This window comes from Chanodichthys erythropterus, chromosome 7 (genome assembly GCF_024489055.1).
Source record: "Chanodichthys erythropterus isolate Z2021 chromosome 7, ASM2448905v1, whole genome shotgun sequence".
Lineage (NCBI taxonomy): Eukaryota > Metazoa > Chordata > Actinopteri > Cypriniformes > Xenocyprididae > Chanodichthys > Chanodichthys erythropterus.
The window spans coordinates 111,051-127,071 of record NC_090227.1 but is presented as its reverse complement, the minus strand read 5'-3'; the positions used below and the strand labels follow the sequence as shown (position 1 = coordinate 127,071).

At 43.7% G+C, this 16,021-nt stretch overlaps 1 protein-coding gene across 1 annotated transcript; it reads left to right on the top strand.

The window, feature by feature from the left end:
- The first annotated feature begins 41 nt into the window (after positions 1 to 41).
- On the top strand, positions 42 to 14,861 carry ddb1 (damage-specific DNA binding protein 1). Its single transcript, XM_067389525.1, has 27 exons — positions 42 to 248; positions 627 to 775; positions 942 to 1,058; positions 1,134 to 1,355; positions 1,430 to 1,544; positions 2,760 to 2,857; positions 2,949 to 3,107; positions 3,256 to 3,339; positions 3,412 to 3,528; positions 4,937 to 5,039; positions 5,666 to 5,741; positions 5,827 to 5,935; positions 6,017 to 6,195; positions 6,734 to 6,897; positions 7,499 to 7,606; positions 7,867 to 8,074; positions 8,153 to 8,248; positions 10,215 to 10,326; positions 10,859 to 10,982; positions 11,057 to 11,221; positions 11,329 to 11,423; positions 11,497 to 11,667; positions 11,755 to 11,864; positions 12,165 to 12,334; positions 12,669 to 12,771; positions 13,171 to 13,294; positions 14,214 to 14,861. Exons 1-27 carry the CDS (start codon positions 188 to 190, stop codon positions 14,295 to 14,297), a joined length of 3,423 nt encoding a protein of 1,140 aa, XP_067245626.1. The 5' UTR covers positions 42 to 187; the 3' UTR covers positions 14,298 to 14,861.
- The last annotated feature ends 1,160 nt before the right edge of the window (positions 14,862 to 16,021 follow it).

Below are 16,021 nucleotides of genomic sequence, written 5' to 3'. Positions count from 1 at the left end.
AGCTCAAGTGCGTTCCATATTTCAGTGCAGTGTTTCCTCCAGACCGCAGGGGCGCTGTGGCACAGACTCACTGACGCTGTGCTGCTGCTGCTGATCTGAGCGCTCTTCAGCGGATTCATGCAACATATCTCGCTTTAAACACCGTTGCTCTTTATTTCTGGCTGTTCGTGTGTTTTAAGTGAACGCCATGTCCTACAATTACGTGGTCACAGCGCAGAAGCCCACGGCGGTGAACGCCTGTATCACGGGTGAGTGCGTGTTTGTGTCCCGCGCGCCAGTGCGCGCGTCAGGCCTCAGATAAACATCCTCAGCGGATTGTTTTGTTTGTTCAGATCTGTCAGTGTCCAGAGCACTGCTCCACTGCACTGTTGTGACATGCTTATGGTTGAAATGGAGCTGCTGTCGTCTCTGTGACGCTTTAGTGAAAATGACAAACTTTAGTTTCCTGGAACTGCTGCGCGCGACACGATCAGACACGATCCTCTCCACTTTCTTTAAAAGCATCAGCACGGGCATGCGCATGGAGTTGAGCTCTCAGTAATAATAACAGACTGCAGATTGATGTGTGATTCAGCTGTTTCAGTGATGCTGATGATCATGTTGACTGTGTTGTCCTCTGACTGCAGGTCACTTCACATCTGCGGAGGATCTGAACCTGCTGATCGCCAAGAACACGCGTCTGGAGATCTATGTGGTGACCGCGGAGGGCCTGCGGCCGGTCAAAGAGGTCGGCATGTACGGCAAGATCGCAGTCATGGAGCTCTTCAGACCCAAGGTGTGATGATCAGAAGCTCCAGCTCTAAATCTACTGCCAATATTTATATTAATGGTGTTTCATTTCAGGCTTTAATCTGCTTGCTCACGTTTGAGTGTGATAGCAGGCGTGTGTCGACACTGGGACGAATTCTCATAATGTTGTTATAATCTGTGTTGTGTTTAAGGGTGAGAGCAAAGATCTTCTGTTCATTTTGACTGCCAAATACAACGCCTGTATCCTGGAGTACAAGCAGAACGGAGACAGCATCGACATCATCACCCGTGCTCACGGCAACGTCCAGGTACGACCCGAGCGGGATACACTTCTGTGCCGGCGTGTTTCGTCAGGCCTCGTCTAAAAGCTGTGTGTTTGTCAGGATCGCATCGGCCGTCCGTCGGAAACCGGGATCATCGGGATCGTGGATCCGGAGTGCCGTATGATCGGCTTGCGGCTGTACGACGGGCTGTTTAAGGTCATCCCGCTGGACCGCGACAACCGCGAGCTCAAAGCCTTCAACATTCGTCTGGAGGAGCTGCAGGTCATAGACGTCCAGTTCCTGTACGGCTGCCAGGCGCCGACCGTCTGCTTCATATATCAGGTACGGATCTTCCTTCTCTGTGACGTCTCTCAGCGAGTCTCCTGTCGGGTTCATGTGGTTTTCCTGTTGTCTAGGACCCTCAGGGTCGACACGTCAAGACGTACGAGGTGTCTCTCAGGGAGAAGGAGTTCAACAAAGGTCCCTGGAAGCAGGAAAATGTGGAAGCTGAAGCATCAATGGTCATTCCAGGTGAGATCATTAAACGCTGGATAATAACGTGGGTTAGTTCACCCAAAAATGAAGTTTCTGTCATTAATTACTCTCCCTCATGTTGTTCCACACCCGTAAGACTTTCGTTCATCTTCAGAACACAAATGAAGATATTTTTGATGAAATCTGAGAGCTTACTGTCCCTCCATTCACACTCTGCGCAACTACCACTGCAAAACTTCAAAACGTTCATAAAGAGATCGTGATCCATATGAATCGAGCAGTTTAGTCTAAAATTTCTGAAGAGACATGAACAACATGAGGGTGAGTAATTAATGACAGATTTTTCATTTTTGGCTGAACTAACCCTTTAACAATATTAATAACAGTAACGAACATTACGCTAAACCACATTTAACCTAGTTTTATATAATCATGTTGTGGATTTATCTCGGTGCTGTTTTTCCACAGCAGAGATTCCCAAACATTTTGAACTCTAATAACACACTAAAATTAACAGCACAAATAACTGCTAATTAATCAGTCAAGTCACCTTTATTTATATAGCACTTTTTACAATGCAGATTGTGTCAAAGCAGCTTTACAGTGATAACTGGTACATTATTTTGGCTGCACAGCAGCTCTTAGAGAATAGTGGCAATGCAGGCAGATCAAAGCACTGCTGAATATCAAATGTCAAGTAATTCATTTACAATTGTAATTTACTGTTTTCAACCATTATTTTCTTAGATGGTTTTACACTCCAAACTGATCCGTATATTATTTGTAAAGCTCTTATAGTTGACTCTGTCATATCTAAGCTTACCAACCTTTTTGACTGCAAGCCCTCTAATTGTCCATAACATTATTCACAGATCTCCAGTTGTTTGTGATTATACTAAATAATGATTTTTAAAATTCTATTTTACTCCCAATTTCTTCCAGATGAAATATTTCAGAGATCAGCATATTTTATTTATTTATTCTTTTAAGACTGTTCATAACTTTTTAAAGTCTTTTGTTTTGAATCAAACAGTAAGACTAGTTATCTTTGGTTAACTGCTAGTTAACTGCCCAGGATAATGTTCGTAAGGGAAATGAGCACGAGCCCCATCTGTCTGCCTAAAAAACTGTCCAAAAGTTAAATGAAAAGCATCCAAATAGATTTCTGAAGGTGAACTCTCCTAATAGTAGAATATAAAGTTGACTGATCTTAGACCTGCTGCTGAAGTGTTGTTTGTTCATATCTTTCAGTCCCAGAGCCGTTTGGAGGTGCTATAATCATTGGACAGGAGTCCATCACGTATCACAACGGAGACAAATACTTGGCGATCGCACCTCCGACCATCAAGGTTTGACGATCTCCATCCGTTTCAGGCTTTCAAGGTTTGTGTGAGCGTGTGTGTGATCTGTAAAGTGTGTTTTGTGTTGTGAACATCTCAGCAAAGCACCATCGTGTGCCATAATCGCGTGGACCCGAACGGCTCGCGGTACCTGCTGGGAGACATGGAGGGCCGGCTGTTCATGCTGCTGCTGGAGAAAGAGGAGCTGATGGACGGCGCGGTGGTGCTCAAAGACCTGCGCGTGGAGCTGCTGGGAGAGGTGCGACTAAAACACTCCGTACTGCTAACGCTCTGTTCCTCTCAGCGGAAACACATCATGATGGGTGACGGACATCAGTATTGAGGTAATCAATACAGACGTGACTAGAACCTTCTTCAGCAGACGTGTCTCTGTTTGTGTTCTCCAGACCTCCATCGCCGAGTGTCTGACGTATCTGGATAACGGCGTGGTGTTTGTGGGATCCAGACTGGGAGATTCTCAGCTAGTGAAGGTTGGTGATCTTGCAGATGAATTATTGTTCTTTGATGATGGCACGATTGCTAAGACCAGTTTGTGTTTGCAGTTGAATGTGGACAGTAATGACCAGGGCTCATATGTGGCTGTAATGGAGACCTTCACTAACCTGGGGCCGATAGTGGACATGTGTGTGGTGGACCTGGAGAGACAAGGACAGGGCCAGGTGAGACACATCGCCACCCGTCAGGATATTTCATGAAATGCTAATGATAGTTTGTATCGTCATAAGTCATAGAAAACATTAAAGGATGAGTTCACTTTCAAATGAAAATTAGCCCAAGCTTTACTATCCTAGGTGTATGTCTTTCTTCTTTCTGATGAACACAATCTGAGAAATATTAATAAATATCCTGACGCGTCCGAGCTTTATAACGGCAGTGAGCGGGATCGACGAGTATGAGCTGAAGAAAGTGCCTCCATCCATCATAAACGTACTCCTCACGGCTCCAGGGGTTAATAAAGGCCTTCTGAAGCGAAGCGATGCGTTCCATATTTAAATATCCATATTGAACAAAATTTAACAAGTTATGAAGTAAAATGTGTAGCTTCCGCCAGACCGCCGTCCATAGTCTACTTACAAAGAAAGTGTAAACCGGCGTCGCGTCAGTTAATGTTTTTTCCGTAAGTTGCATAGGGAAGGTGTAGCGTAAGCGCTGTGAACTGCTAGAGTTTTACACTTTCTTCATAAGTTGAATACAGAAGGCAGTCTGGCGGAAGCTAGATATTTTACTTCATAACTTGTTAAATTTTGTTCAATATGGATATTTAAATATGGAACGCATCGCTTCGCTTCAGAAGGCCTTTATTAACCCCCGGAGCCGTGTGGAATATATTTAATAATGTGCCGTCAGGATGTTTATTAATATTTCTCCAATTGTGTTCATCAGAAAGAAGGTAATTTTCATTTGAAAGTGAACTAATCCTTGAAGTTGAAGAGTATAATCTGACGCTGTAAATCATGTTCAGAACGGCTGCGACTGCACATGCTGTTAGTTCTGTTAGGACAGAATTATATAATTATAACAGGTGTTTAACAACATGACAATGACAAATGCTGCTACAGAAGTCACATGTTAACTAGCAGCTTTTGTCAACTGTAAATGTCCAGTTAGTAATAGTTCATGTCTTAAAAACAATGCGAGTCTGGGCCAAAAACGGAGGAACCGGATAATCGTTCAGAGAGACGTTGTGCTAAACAAGCACTGAATCGATGTATTACGTAAACTCTGTCTAATAGAGGCTCTGCTATTTGAAAACATCAGTCTCTTGATGTTAGTCTCATTTATGAGCATATATTCAGTTTAAAACAGATAAGTTTATGAAATAATCAACTGAACTGGGGAAACAAAGAAGAGTTTAGAGTTCTGCTGGCGTAAATCTAGTTTACTTGCTTCTAAGTGTCTCAAGCTAAACTCTTGAGCATGTTTGACGTCTAACCTGGCAAACTTATAAAGTCCAGTTCTTTCACACAAGCGCTCATTTTATTCTTTTTGGTTTACATTGGTTTTGATCCTTTAACTAGTTTTATCACATGGCAGAACAGTGTGTTTGATCTGTGTGTCTTCCTGCAGTTGGTGACATGCTCCGGGGCGTTTAAGGAAGGCTCTCTGAGGATCATCCGCAATGGCATAGGAATCCATGAGCACGCCAGCATCGACCTGCCTGGAATTAAAGGTCCGTTTTTTGCTGTTAATCAATATAACAAGTTAATTTCAAATTCACCTTCAGTAGTCTATGAAACTCTGCTAGGAGCTGATCTTCCCTTCATGCAGAATCTACAGATTCATCATCACTTCCATGAAATGTTTGCATTTAGCAGTTTGTATCATGAATCAACAGCGTGCAGCGTTTTTGTGAACCCTTTCTTTCCAGTGGTGTATATGGGAACCATGTGACATAAAACACCACTGTGATTCTCAACACTTCCTCAAGTTGTCTTTTATGTTTCTGTCTGTATTCTTTTTTTCATCTGTTGGCAGATTGACAGTGTCTAACTATACCATTTGCTAGAATTTTTTAATATTATTCAAAACCTTTTTTTTGCTTTTATTTTTTAAAATAAAGTCATGTTGAAACTAAATAAATTTTTGCAGCCCTACCTTCACAATTGAGTTATAAATGATATTTAAAAAAAATATATAAAATATTGTGAGTCCCTTGTATAAATGTGCTTTATTGTTTATTGTCAGGACTGTCGGTAATACTGTGTGTGTGTGTGTGTGTGTGTGTGTGTGTGTGTGTGTGTGTGTGTGTGTGTGTGTGTGTGTGTGTGTGTGTGTGTGTGTGTGTTTGTTTGTCAGGTCTGTGGCCACTTCGCTCCGAGTCAGGCAGAGACACTGATGACATGCTGGTTCTGTCTTTTGTCGGTCAGACCAGGTGAGTTGAGTTTACATCAAATTAGATCTGATATACGGTTCACATGTACATCAGTGTGTGTGTGTGTGTGTGTGTGTGTGCGCAGAGTGCTGATGCTGAGCGGAGAGGAGGTGGAGGAGACAGAGTTGCCGGGATTTGTGGATAATCAGCAAACGTTCTTCTGTGGGAATGTAGCGCATCAGCAGCTCATACAGGTGTGCTAACACACATCTGAACACACAGGATAATGGTGGTGTTAGATGCCTGTGTTGACACGTGTGTGTGTGTGTGTGCAGATCACGTCGGTGTCCGTGCGGCTGGTCACTCAGGACAGCAAGGCTCTGGTGAGCGAGTGGAAGGAGCCGCAGGGCAGGAACATCAGCGTGGCGTCCTGTAACAGCACGCAGGTGGTGCTGGCTGTGGGACGAGTCCTCTATTACCTTCAGATACTCACCGGAGAACTCAAACAGATCAGGTGATCACACTACAGTCACCAGAGCACATGGGACTAGCTTCTATTTGTCAACATTGTTTTACTAATTACTACACTGAAATCATCAGGTCAGCCGCAAAAATAACTCTGCCGTATGCATAAATGTGAATTTCTGCAATGAATCTGTTTCTGAATGAATGTTTCACTGACGCTAATATAGTCATTTGTCTCTAACTGGCAAAGCAAGGTAAGTTTATTTTTGTCACATTTCATTCGTGATGGAAATTTTAAAGTGCTTTGCGTAAAAATGATTTAAAATAATCATGAAATAATCACAAAAGATGCATAAGAAATAAAAATAACAATAAAAGCAAAGAATAAAACTACCTGCTGGAGTAACAACGTAAAATCTCCACCACTAATGCACAGACTGACGCTCCGTCTGGATCAAACCTAGACCCGCGCCGTTCAGCCAATCGAACTAACTGTTGTCATATAAACAGAGTTCAGTGCCAACCTGACTTTCATTCTAAACAGTCTGAAACGTGACGGCGGTGGTCATGTGTTCTGTGTCCTGCAGCTCTACAGAGATGGAGCATGAGGTGGCGTGTCTGGACATCACTCCTCTGGGCGAGAGCGCAGGAGAGTCCAGCATCTGCGCTGTGGGACTCTGGACCGACATCTCGGCTCGCCTGCTGAAGTTGCCCTGCTTCAGCCCGCTGCACAAAGAGATGCTGGGCGGAGGTGAGACTCGCGTGTTCGTCAGAGGCAGGAGCTTGAAGAACACACTTTATTTTACCAGGATTCATTCATCTTTGTAGAAGAAGCTTTTCCCAAGGTCATTGAAACATTACGCGCATAAAATCAGCAATGTACAAAGAAACGCACTTCTTAGATTACACAGTCCCAGTGAGGCGTATCAGAGCTTATTTCTTCATATTTACTCTCTGCAGCCCTTGAGATGCATTTTATAAAGGTAGCCGTGCACTTATTTATATTGCTCTTTAATTAATAATGAACTGTTGCTCTATGCTGTGTATGTATAATGAATGACTGTGTCTGGAGGAGCTTGAGCTGCAGACGTTCATTAAATGTGCAGTATGAATGTATTTCTGCTCTGATCTGATGAAATGCTGTATATATTTAAGCGTGAAAGTGAGTCTTAAAATGTGCGTAATGTTAACATACCCATTTCCTAAATAAGATTATGAATTCATACCCTAAAAGGCTGTGCTGTTGTTGGTCTAATGGCCATTGATGAATAAATCTGAGGGCATAAGTGTGTTGTTAGCTGAGCAGAAGGTGTTTTCTGTCTCTCACCGAGCGCTGATTGTGTGTCCTGTAGAGATCATCCCTCGATCCATCCTCATGACTACGTTTGAGGGCAGTCACTACCTGCTGTGCGCTCTGGGAGATGGGGCGCTCTTCTACTTCGGACTGGACATTCAGACAGGTTACACAGCACACGTTCACTGCTAACAGCCATCGGCTTGCTTAACGTTTCTGGTCCTGCTAAAATTTTCTCTGGCCCCAGCACTAAAAATAGTTTTAGACCAGTGTAAACTTGTTTAATGTAGGATTGCTATGTCACCAGATTTTTAGGTACCAGTTGAAAATTCACAATTCATGATTTCAATTTTAATACCACAGCAAAGACTTTTCTTTTTTTTTCTTTTTTGAGAACTAACCCTTGACGTGTTTGTGTTTGTCCAGGTGTTTTGAGTGAACGTAAGAAGGTCACTCTCGGCACTCAGCCGACGGTTCTGCGCACCTTCCGCTCGCTCTCCACATCCAATGTGTTCGCCTGCTCTGACAGACCGACCGTCATCTACTCCAGCAACCACAAACTGGTCTTCTCTAACGTCAACCTCAAGGAGGTGAACTACATGTGCCCGCTCAACTCCGAGGGCTACCCTGACAGGTACAGCGGCACACAGATTTTGCCTGAGCTGCGTGTCGTACAGGTCACATCTTTGATTTTCTCTTCCTTCTGTTACAGTTTGGCTCTGGCCAATAACAGCACTCTGACCATCGGCACGATTGACGAGATCCAGAAGCTGCACATCCGAACCGTGCCGCTCTACGAGTCGCCCAAGTGAGTGTCTGTCAGCTGCAGTGTAAAACTGATTTCTGCCTCCGCTCCTCAGGACAATCAACACTTATTAATGATTAATGACTAATCAATTAGTCGACATTTAAAGCTGCAGTAGGTAACTTTTGTAAAAATGTATTTTATACATATTTGTTAAACCTGTCATTATGTCCTGACAGTAGAATATGAGACAGATAATCTGTGAAAAAAATCAAGCTCCTCTGGCTCCTCCCAGTGGCCCTATTGCAATTTGCAGAAATACACCGCTCCCGGTAAAAAACAACCAATCAGAGCCAGGAGGAGTGTCTTAGCAGTGTCAATCAAGCTCGCGTGCGCGCTGATCACGCTCCTCTCACGCAGAGCGCGTACAGGCGTTCAGATTCAAGCTGTGCCGCAGCTTTGCTTATGGCGGAAAAACAATCCAAACTGCCAGTTCCTCGAGTGCCACCTGCTCATAAAATAAAGACGGGTAAACGGAAAGAGACAGATGACGATGATAAAAAAGCCAAAAAGAAAGAATTAGATAGAGCCCGAATTAAAACGAGGGTAAATATCGGAGCGGCTTTTCCGAGGTGGAGGAGATACGTGTCCTGAAAGGATTAAAAACTGATGCAGAGTTAGCCACATTTCTGCTTGACAAGGAAGTATCCCTGCTTGATTTGTTTCATTTTTTAAGAACTACAGAACTAAGATAATTTCAAAACAGGCCTGCCCGTCCCCTGCCTGACGCTTCCTCTTCTCCCCGCCCGGTGACTCCTCGAAGTCGCTGTGGGTGTGAATTCCTCGTCGGAGCCCATTGACTGTGCAAAGCAACCTGCTAATTCACTGGCTTGTCATGTTGCTGAAATAATGTACTAGCAAACCTTATTTAGCATTACATATCGATAGAATAATTACTTGCATACTGTAACGTTAGTTACCGTTATATTGTCTTACTAGCTATTTATTACTTATAGAAATAGTGCAACGTCATATAGTTACATTACATGTATTGCAAAATACGTAATGTTTTGAGGACCAAGTTTGTAGGTAAAGTATGGGCAGGCCATAGTCAGTGTAAATCATATTGTTGATGTTTCGTCTGTACCAGTGAATGTGCCATAACTGTTTATCCGCCTTAGTAGCCCGCGCGTTCACGGCAGGCTCGGTTGTGAGGGGGAGGAGCTGGGGAGGGAGGGCTGTAGTGCAGCATAGAGCAAGGGGAGTGACCTGTGAGTTGTGCTTGTTCAAATTTTCAGGCTAAGTCAACGTTTTCTAAAAACTCCCTACAGCAGCTTTAATGATTTATTTCATTAAGCTTATCGATTGCCGATTGATCAGCTTGAGCAGAAATGCCTCCGGTTATCATGCAAGCAGATGCTGAAAACACTGCCTGTAAAATCATCGGCTTTAGATTGCGCTGCGTTTGTTTCTGCCGCTACACAAACGAGTACTGGAGCGTTCACTTTTAAAGTAAAGATTATGTGCTCTATAAACACATGACTGCATGTTAAAGTGCAACACAACAAGCACTGTTGTTATTGACAGCGATGTTTGTAATAAGTGCTTCGCTGTGTGTTTGTATGAGGCGTCAGAGCTGAGGCTGTGTGTCTGTAAGCACTTCTGCTCATGTTCACAGGAGAAAGAGACCCGTGCACTCGTTGGGTGGCTCTCAATATCACCAGTTGGTTTCACTTTATTTCAAGGTGTCCTGGTTACAGAGTAATTTATACATTTATGTACTGAGAAATAAAGTAACATGTACTAACTATAGGTTAGGAGCATGCATTTATGTATAATGTTCTGTAGTAAGCAACCCTAAGCTGTACGAAGGACACTGTAAAATAGTGTTACCCAACATTCATTTCAGTAACTCTTCTGTAGAAGCTTTAGTACAGCACATGTGATGGATGTGCTGAGTGGATCTCTGGAGTTCATCTCTGTGCTCTGCTAATGTTTGTGATTGAGCGCTCGTTTGTGTTGTTCACAGGCGGATCTGTTATCAGGAGGTGTCTCAGTGCTTCGGAGTTCTGTCCAGTAGAGTAGAAATGCAGGATGCCAGTGGAACGACAGCAGCCGTGCGGCCCAGTGCCAGCACACAGGTGTGTGTGTGTGTGTGTGTGTGTGTGTGTGTGTGTGTGTGTGTGTGTGTGTGTGTGTGTGTGTGTTTGTTTGTGTGTGTTTGTGTGTGTTTGTGTGTGTGTGTGTGTGTGTGTGTGTGTGTGTGTGTGTGTGTGTGTGTGTGTGTGTGTGTGTGTGTGTGTGTGTGTGTGTGTGTGTGTGTGTGTGTGTGTGTGTGTGTGTGTGTGTGTGTGTGTGTGTGTGTGTGTGTGTGTGTGTGTGTGTGTTTGTGTGTGTGTGTGTGTGTGTGTTTGTGTGTGTGTGTGTGTGTGTGTGTTTGTGTGTGTGTGTTTGTGTGTGTGTGTTTGTGTGTGTGTTTGTGTGTGTGTGTGTGTTTGTGTGTGTGTGTTTGTGTGTGTGTGTGTGTTTGTGTGTGTGTGTGTGTTTGTGTGTGTGTGTGTGTTTGTGTGTTTGTGTGTGTGTGTGTGTGTGTGTGTGTGCAGTGATGTTCATTAAAGTCAGTTTCCTTCTTACAAAGAGGTGCGTCACAGATGCTCTGTGTTTGTGTGGCAGGCGTTGTCCAGCAGCGTGAGCTCCAGTAAGTTGTTTCCCAGCAGCACGTCGCCTCATGAGACGTCGTTCGGAGAGGAGGTGGAGGTGCACAGTTTACTGGTGGTGGATCAGCACACGTTCGAGGGTAGGTGTGAAGGCGCCGTCGTGAGCTGAAGCATCTGTAGTGAATGTGAGGTCTAATGCGCTCCTCTTCCGCAGTGCTGCACGCGCATCAGTTCCTGCAGAACGAGTACGCCCTCAGCATGGTCTCCTGTAAGCTGGGCAGAGATCCTGCCGTCTACTTCATCGTCGGCACAGCAATGGTGTATCCAGAGGAGGCGGAGCCTAAGCAGGGCCGCATCATTGTCTTTCACTATACAGACGGTAACGTCCTATCAGAAACACCCTTGATTAACCTCTACAGTTGTTAAATGTTTCTACAAATATTGTGGCTTCATATTGTGGCGTGTGTGTTTCCTCTGTACTCTCAGGTAAACTGCAGACGGTGGCAGAGAAGGAGGTTAAAGGTGCCGTTTACTCTATGGTGGAGTTTAACGGTAAACTCTTGGCCAGCATCAACAGCACCGTGAGTTCAGTCCCGTCACGTTCCTCAACACAGTCGCTTTACCGCCCTGCCGCTAACGTCTCTGTGTCCGCAGGTGCGTCTGTACGAGTGGACGGCAGAGAAGGAGCTGCGGACCGAGTGCAATCACTATAACAACATCATGGCCCTGTATCTGAAGACTAAAGGCGACTTCATCCTGGTGGGCGACCTGATGCGCTCGGTGCTTCTGCTGGCCTACAAACTCATGGAGGGCAGCTTTGAGGAGGTGACCGCAGCTCTGCATTCTGGGATGTCAGCTGCCTTTCTAGTCTGAAAAAACCTTAATTTCCTTTTCCTGTTTTCATTTCATTAGATCGCCCGTGATTTCAATCCAAACTGGATGAGTGCTGTCGAAATCCTGGATGATGACAACTTCCTTGGAGCCGAGAACGCTTTCAACCTGTTTGTCTGCCAGAAAGACAGGTAACGGGACCGACCGCATGAGAGAAACTGAGTGAACGATAGTTTGATGTAACTGACGGATTGCTGGAGATGAGCGATCGGGCGTCCGAAGGTGCGCTCACAGGACGAAAGTTTTCCACATGCAGATTTCCTGTTGGTTCAGCTCGCTCAAATTCTCTGCATTGACCAACAGAACCACTGACCCTAACCTGACCCGAGCTTCATGCATCGCTACACGACTGATCACAGATAATGTGAGCGCACCTTAAAGCCGTGTGTGAGGAAACTGTAAGTGATTGTTTAATGCTGTCTGTCCTGCAGTGCGGCCACTACAGATGAGGAGCGGCAGCACCTACAGGAAGTGGGTCTGTTCCACCTGGGCGAGTTTGTCAACGTGTTTTCTCACGGTTCTCTGGTGCTGCAGAACCTGGGCGAGAGCTCCACTCCGACCCAAGGGTCTGTGCTGTTCGGCACGGTCAACGGCATGATCGGTAAGTGCACAGCACGTCCTGTGACGTCATCAGATTGCCATCGTACCTCAGCGTTTAGAGTCACAGCTGTGAGTTTGTGACGCTGCTGCCGTGCGTCTCTGATGATGATGATGAAGTACAGAGCGAGACGCGAGAGGTCAGGATGAGGAAGAGCCGTGTGTAGCTCTCAATCATTATGAAGAATCTGAAGCACTTTTCATTTGTAAAGGATTTCCAATGATGTACAGTTGAATTTAAAGATAAAAGAACCACATTGTGATTATATATACCCTTCCCATGATGTTGGTCGTGTGTAAATGTGTTTCCATTGTTATTATTTCTTCCTTTCTTTGAGGTCTGGTGACGTCACTGTCAGAGGGCTGGTACAGTTTACTGCTGGATCTACAGAACCGACTCAACAAAGTCATCAAGAGCGTCGGCAAGATAGAGCACAGCTTATATCCTTTAAAACAGGATCTGTCAGAGACGCGTGCTGCGTTATCGTGTGTGTGTGTGTGTGTGTGTGTGTGTTCTTGTATATATGGGGACATGAGGACACAAATGTGTATAATGACATGGGTACTCCCAACTTAAACATGGTTTATGAGGACACTTCCTGTGTCCTCGTAAAACAAATGGCTTAAAGAACATATTAAACTGTGATTTTATTTATTTAATTATTTTTAATTAAAAAATGCAGACAGTATTCTGTGATGGGTTTAGGGGGAGAGAATGTACAGTTTGTACAGTATAAAAACCATACGTCTATGGAGAGTCCCCGTAATCCGTGTGTGCGCGCTGAATTGACACTCTTTGGCATGAACTTTGGGTCTGTTGAAGTCCTTGACTAGCACCACCTGGAGGTCATTCCACACCGAGCGCAAGACCGAGCAGGCCACAGGATTCATTGATGGAGATCTTATTGAGAGCTTCCTGGATCTGGGTCGAGCCAAGATGCAGGAGGTGGTCAGCACACTGCAGGTGACCGCACCGCATTCACACTCGCCGCAGCAGCATGACTACAACGTCACCCTTCTTGTGAATGTATGAGGTCGTGATGGACCGTGAACATGATTCACCTCGACTGTACTGAATCTACAGCGCCATGGAAAAAAAAATGTTTATTAGCTGTTAGTTTGAATTTAATGTAATGACCAAAAAAAAAAAAAAACGGGGCCCTGAAATAAAACAATATCCAGACATTAGACAATATCCAAACTAAGACATTAGATGTCCATCACATCTTTGTTACGCTGACCTGTGACCGCTGTAGACTGAACACTGAATCACATTCATCCATTCCAGGTCTTCTCTCCTGCTGATCTGATGAGTTGAATCAGGTGTGTTTGATTTAGAAAGAGTCTGAGCAGCAGCTGATCTGTTCCCTCGCAGCGCTGTAGGCCAGACTTCAGACAGATGCGTCACGAAACATGATGATGTACAACAAAATAGAGCGCTTTGGTGACCACCAAACAAATTTTTATCTATCACAATACTGATTTCTTGATAGAAATTAATTTTTTAAAGTTGAAAAAATTGTGCAGACACCAACGTTTATACATTGACTGCCAACTGCAGTTCTGAGACGCCATTTTTTTCTTCAGCTCAACTGTCTCGGAAGAATTGTGGGATATTATAAATAGCATATTTACGCACCTGTTCGCACACAAAAGTCATAATTACGAATGTGAAACTCAGAACTTTCTTTGAGTCCCAGAAAACCTGCAGCATCTGCAGGAAACACTAGTGAGATTTGTGACGCATGCGATGCCTTTATATCCGTACGGACGGCAGGTCGCGTGTTTTTCTGGATACTTTACGCAAGTGCACTAAACTACATTCGGGAAGCCTTCACATTCACACGGCTTTATCAGAGCTCATGTGTTTTTGTGTGTTCTAGATCGATGACGGCAGCGGAATGAAGCGGGAAGCCACGGTGGACGAGGTTATTAAAATCGTGGAGGAGCTGACGCGGATCCACTAGCCAATCAGAGCATCTCGGAGCGTCTCAGATCTGTACATAGCTATACATAAATCAGAGGGTGTGAGTGCGTGCGCATTCCTGTAGAATGAATTGAGTCCCTCACAGCCTCATGTACGCACAAACATCACTTCACAACCACACTCGCCGCGTTTGTCCTGAGAGCGTAGAGACGAGGAACAGGTTATTCTGCCATCACTGTCCAATTCTGATCTGCAATAGTTCTAGTGAAGAGTTTGCCATTGTGATGTTTCTCTGTTCGTTCATTTATTTTAATAAAGTTTCCTTCAGTACTTTGGGCCTGTTGCGTTTTATGAAGTGTGTGTGGGGGGGGCTTTTAATAAAAGCACATTACAAATAGAAGCGAGTCCAGTCATAATATTATATACTCTCTCCGGTGATGCCGGTATTGAATGTGTAATGCGCCGTCAGCCTGGCATTATTGTGCAATAAACCCAGACAGGCTGATATAAGACCTCAGAGCAGAGCCTGACTGTACATTATCCTGCGTATTACATGGCTACTTACTTCATAAATAAATAAATGGACATGAAATATTGATTGGAGTGTGCATGATTTTATTATGAGCAGAAAGAGAGTGTGGGTGATATGAGATGCATGAAACTTGAACGGCTATGTAGAAAGTCAGCAGTTTAACATCATTTGATTCCAGAAGGCCAGAACTGACCAATCACAATCTGTCTAGATGAACACAATATAACATGCACACCAGATTAACTGGACAAATACAGTCCACACATCAGTACATTAAACTTCTTATGAGATTGACGTCAGCGGTTATGATTTAAGTGAAAGCTATTCTTTATTAAATCATCTGCATAGGATCAATAATCGACTGTTTTTTAAAATGTTTTTGTCAATTTGTATTTTGACCAAAAGTTGTTTAAAGAAAGAAATGGGGGCAACACTTTATTTTGGTGGTCTGCTCCAGACATTCTACTAACTATTGCCCGGTTTCACAGACGAGGCTTAAACTAGTCCCAGACTAAAATGCATGTTTAAGCTGTTTTAGCTGAAAGCAACTTGAGCTGAAATATCTTAAAATACAGGTGCTGGTCATATAATTAGAATATCATCAAAAAGTTGATTTATTTCACTAATTCCATTCAAAAAGTGATGAAAGTAGATTTCCTTAGTTGTCACTTATAATCATCAAAATTAAAAGAAATAAACATTTGAAATATATCAGTCTGTGTGTAATGAAAGAATATAATATACAAGTTTCACTTTTTGAATGGAATTAGTGAAATTAATCAACTTTTTGATGATATTCTAATTATATGACCAGCACCTGTATATCAGTGCCATTATTTTGTCAGTAATGTTTTTTCTAAGGTAAATGTCCTAATTGAACTAAGGCCTAATCCTGACTTAATCTAAGCCCCGTCTGTGAAACCGGGCCATTGATGCAACTACTGACATGTAGTCTAAAGTTGAACTATTGAAATCAAGTGTAACCACAAAATTTCATTTTACAGATGACAACAAAGTTGTAAAATTGGACACAATTTAAACAAAAGGTCTGTAAAGTCACTGTAACCCAGATTTTTAAAAAAAGAAATCTGTCAATCCCGTGTTGCCCTGATGGTAAATCACCGTTTACCATGATCTTCTCTCCAGAATGAAGGATCTTGAGGAGGAAGACCTTGTTCGTTCAGCACAACTGTGTCCGGGTCGAAGCTGAGGTGAAGCGAACAGCCCAGCTT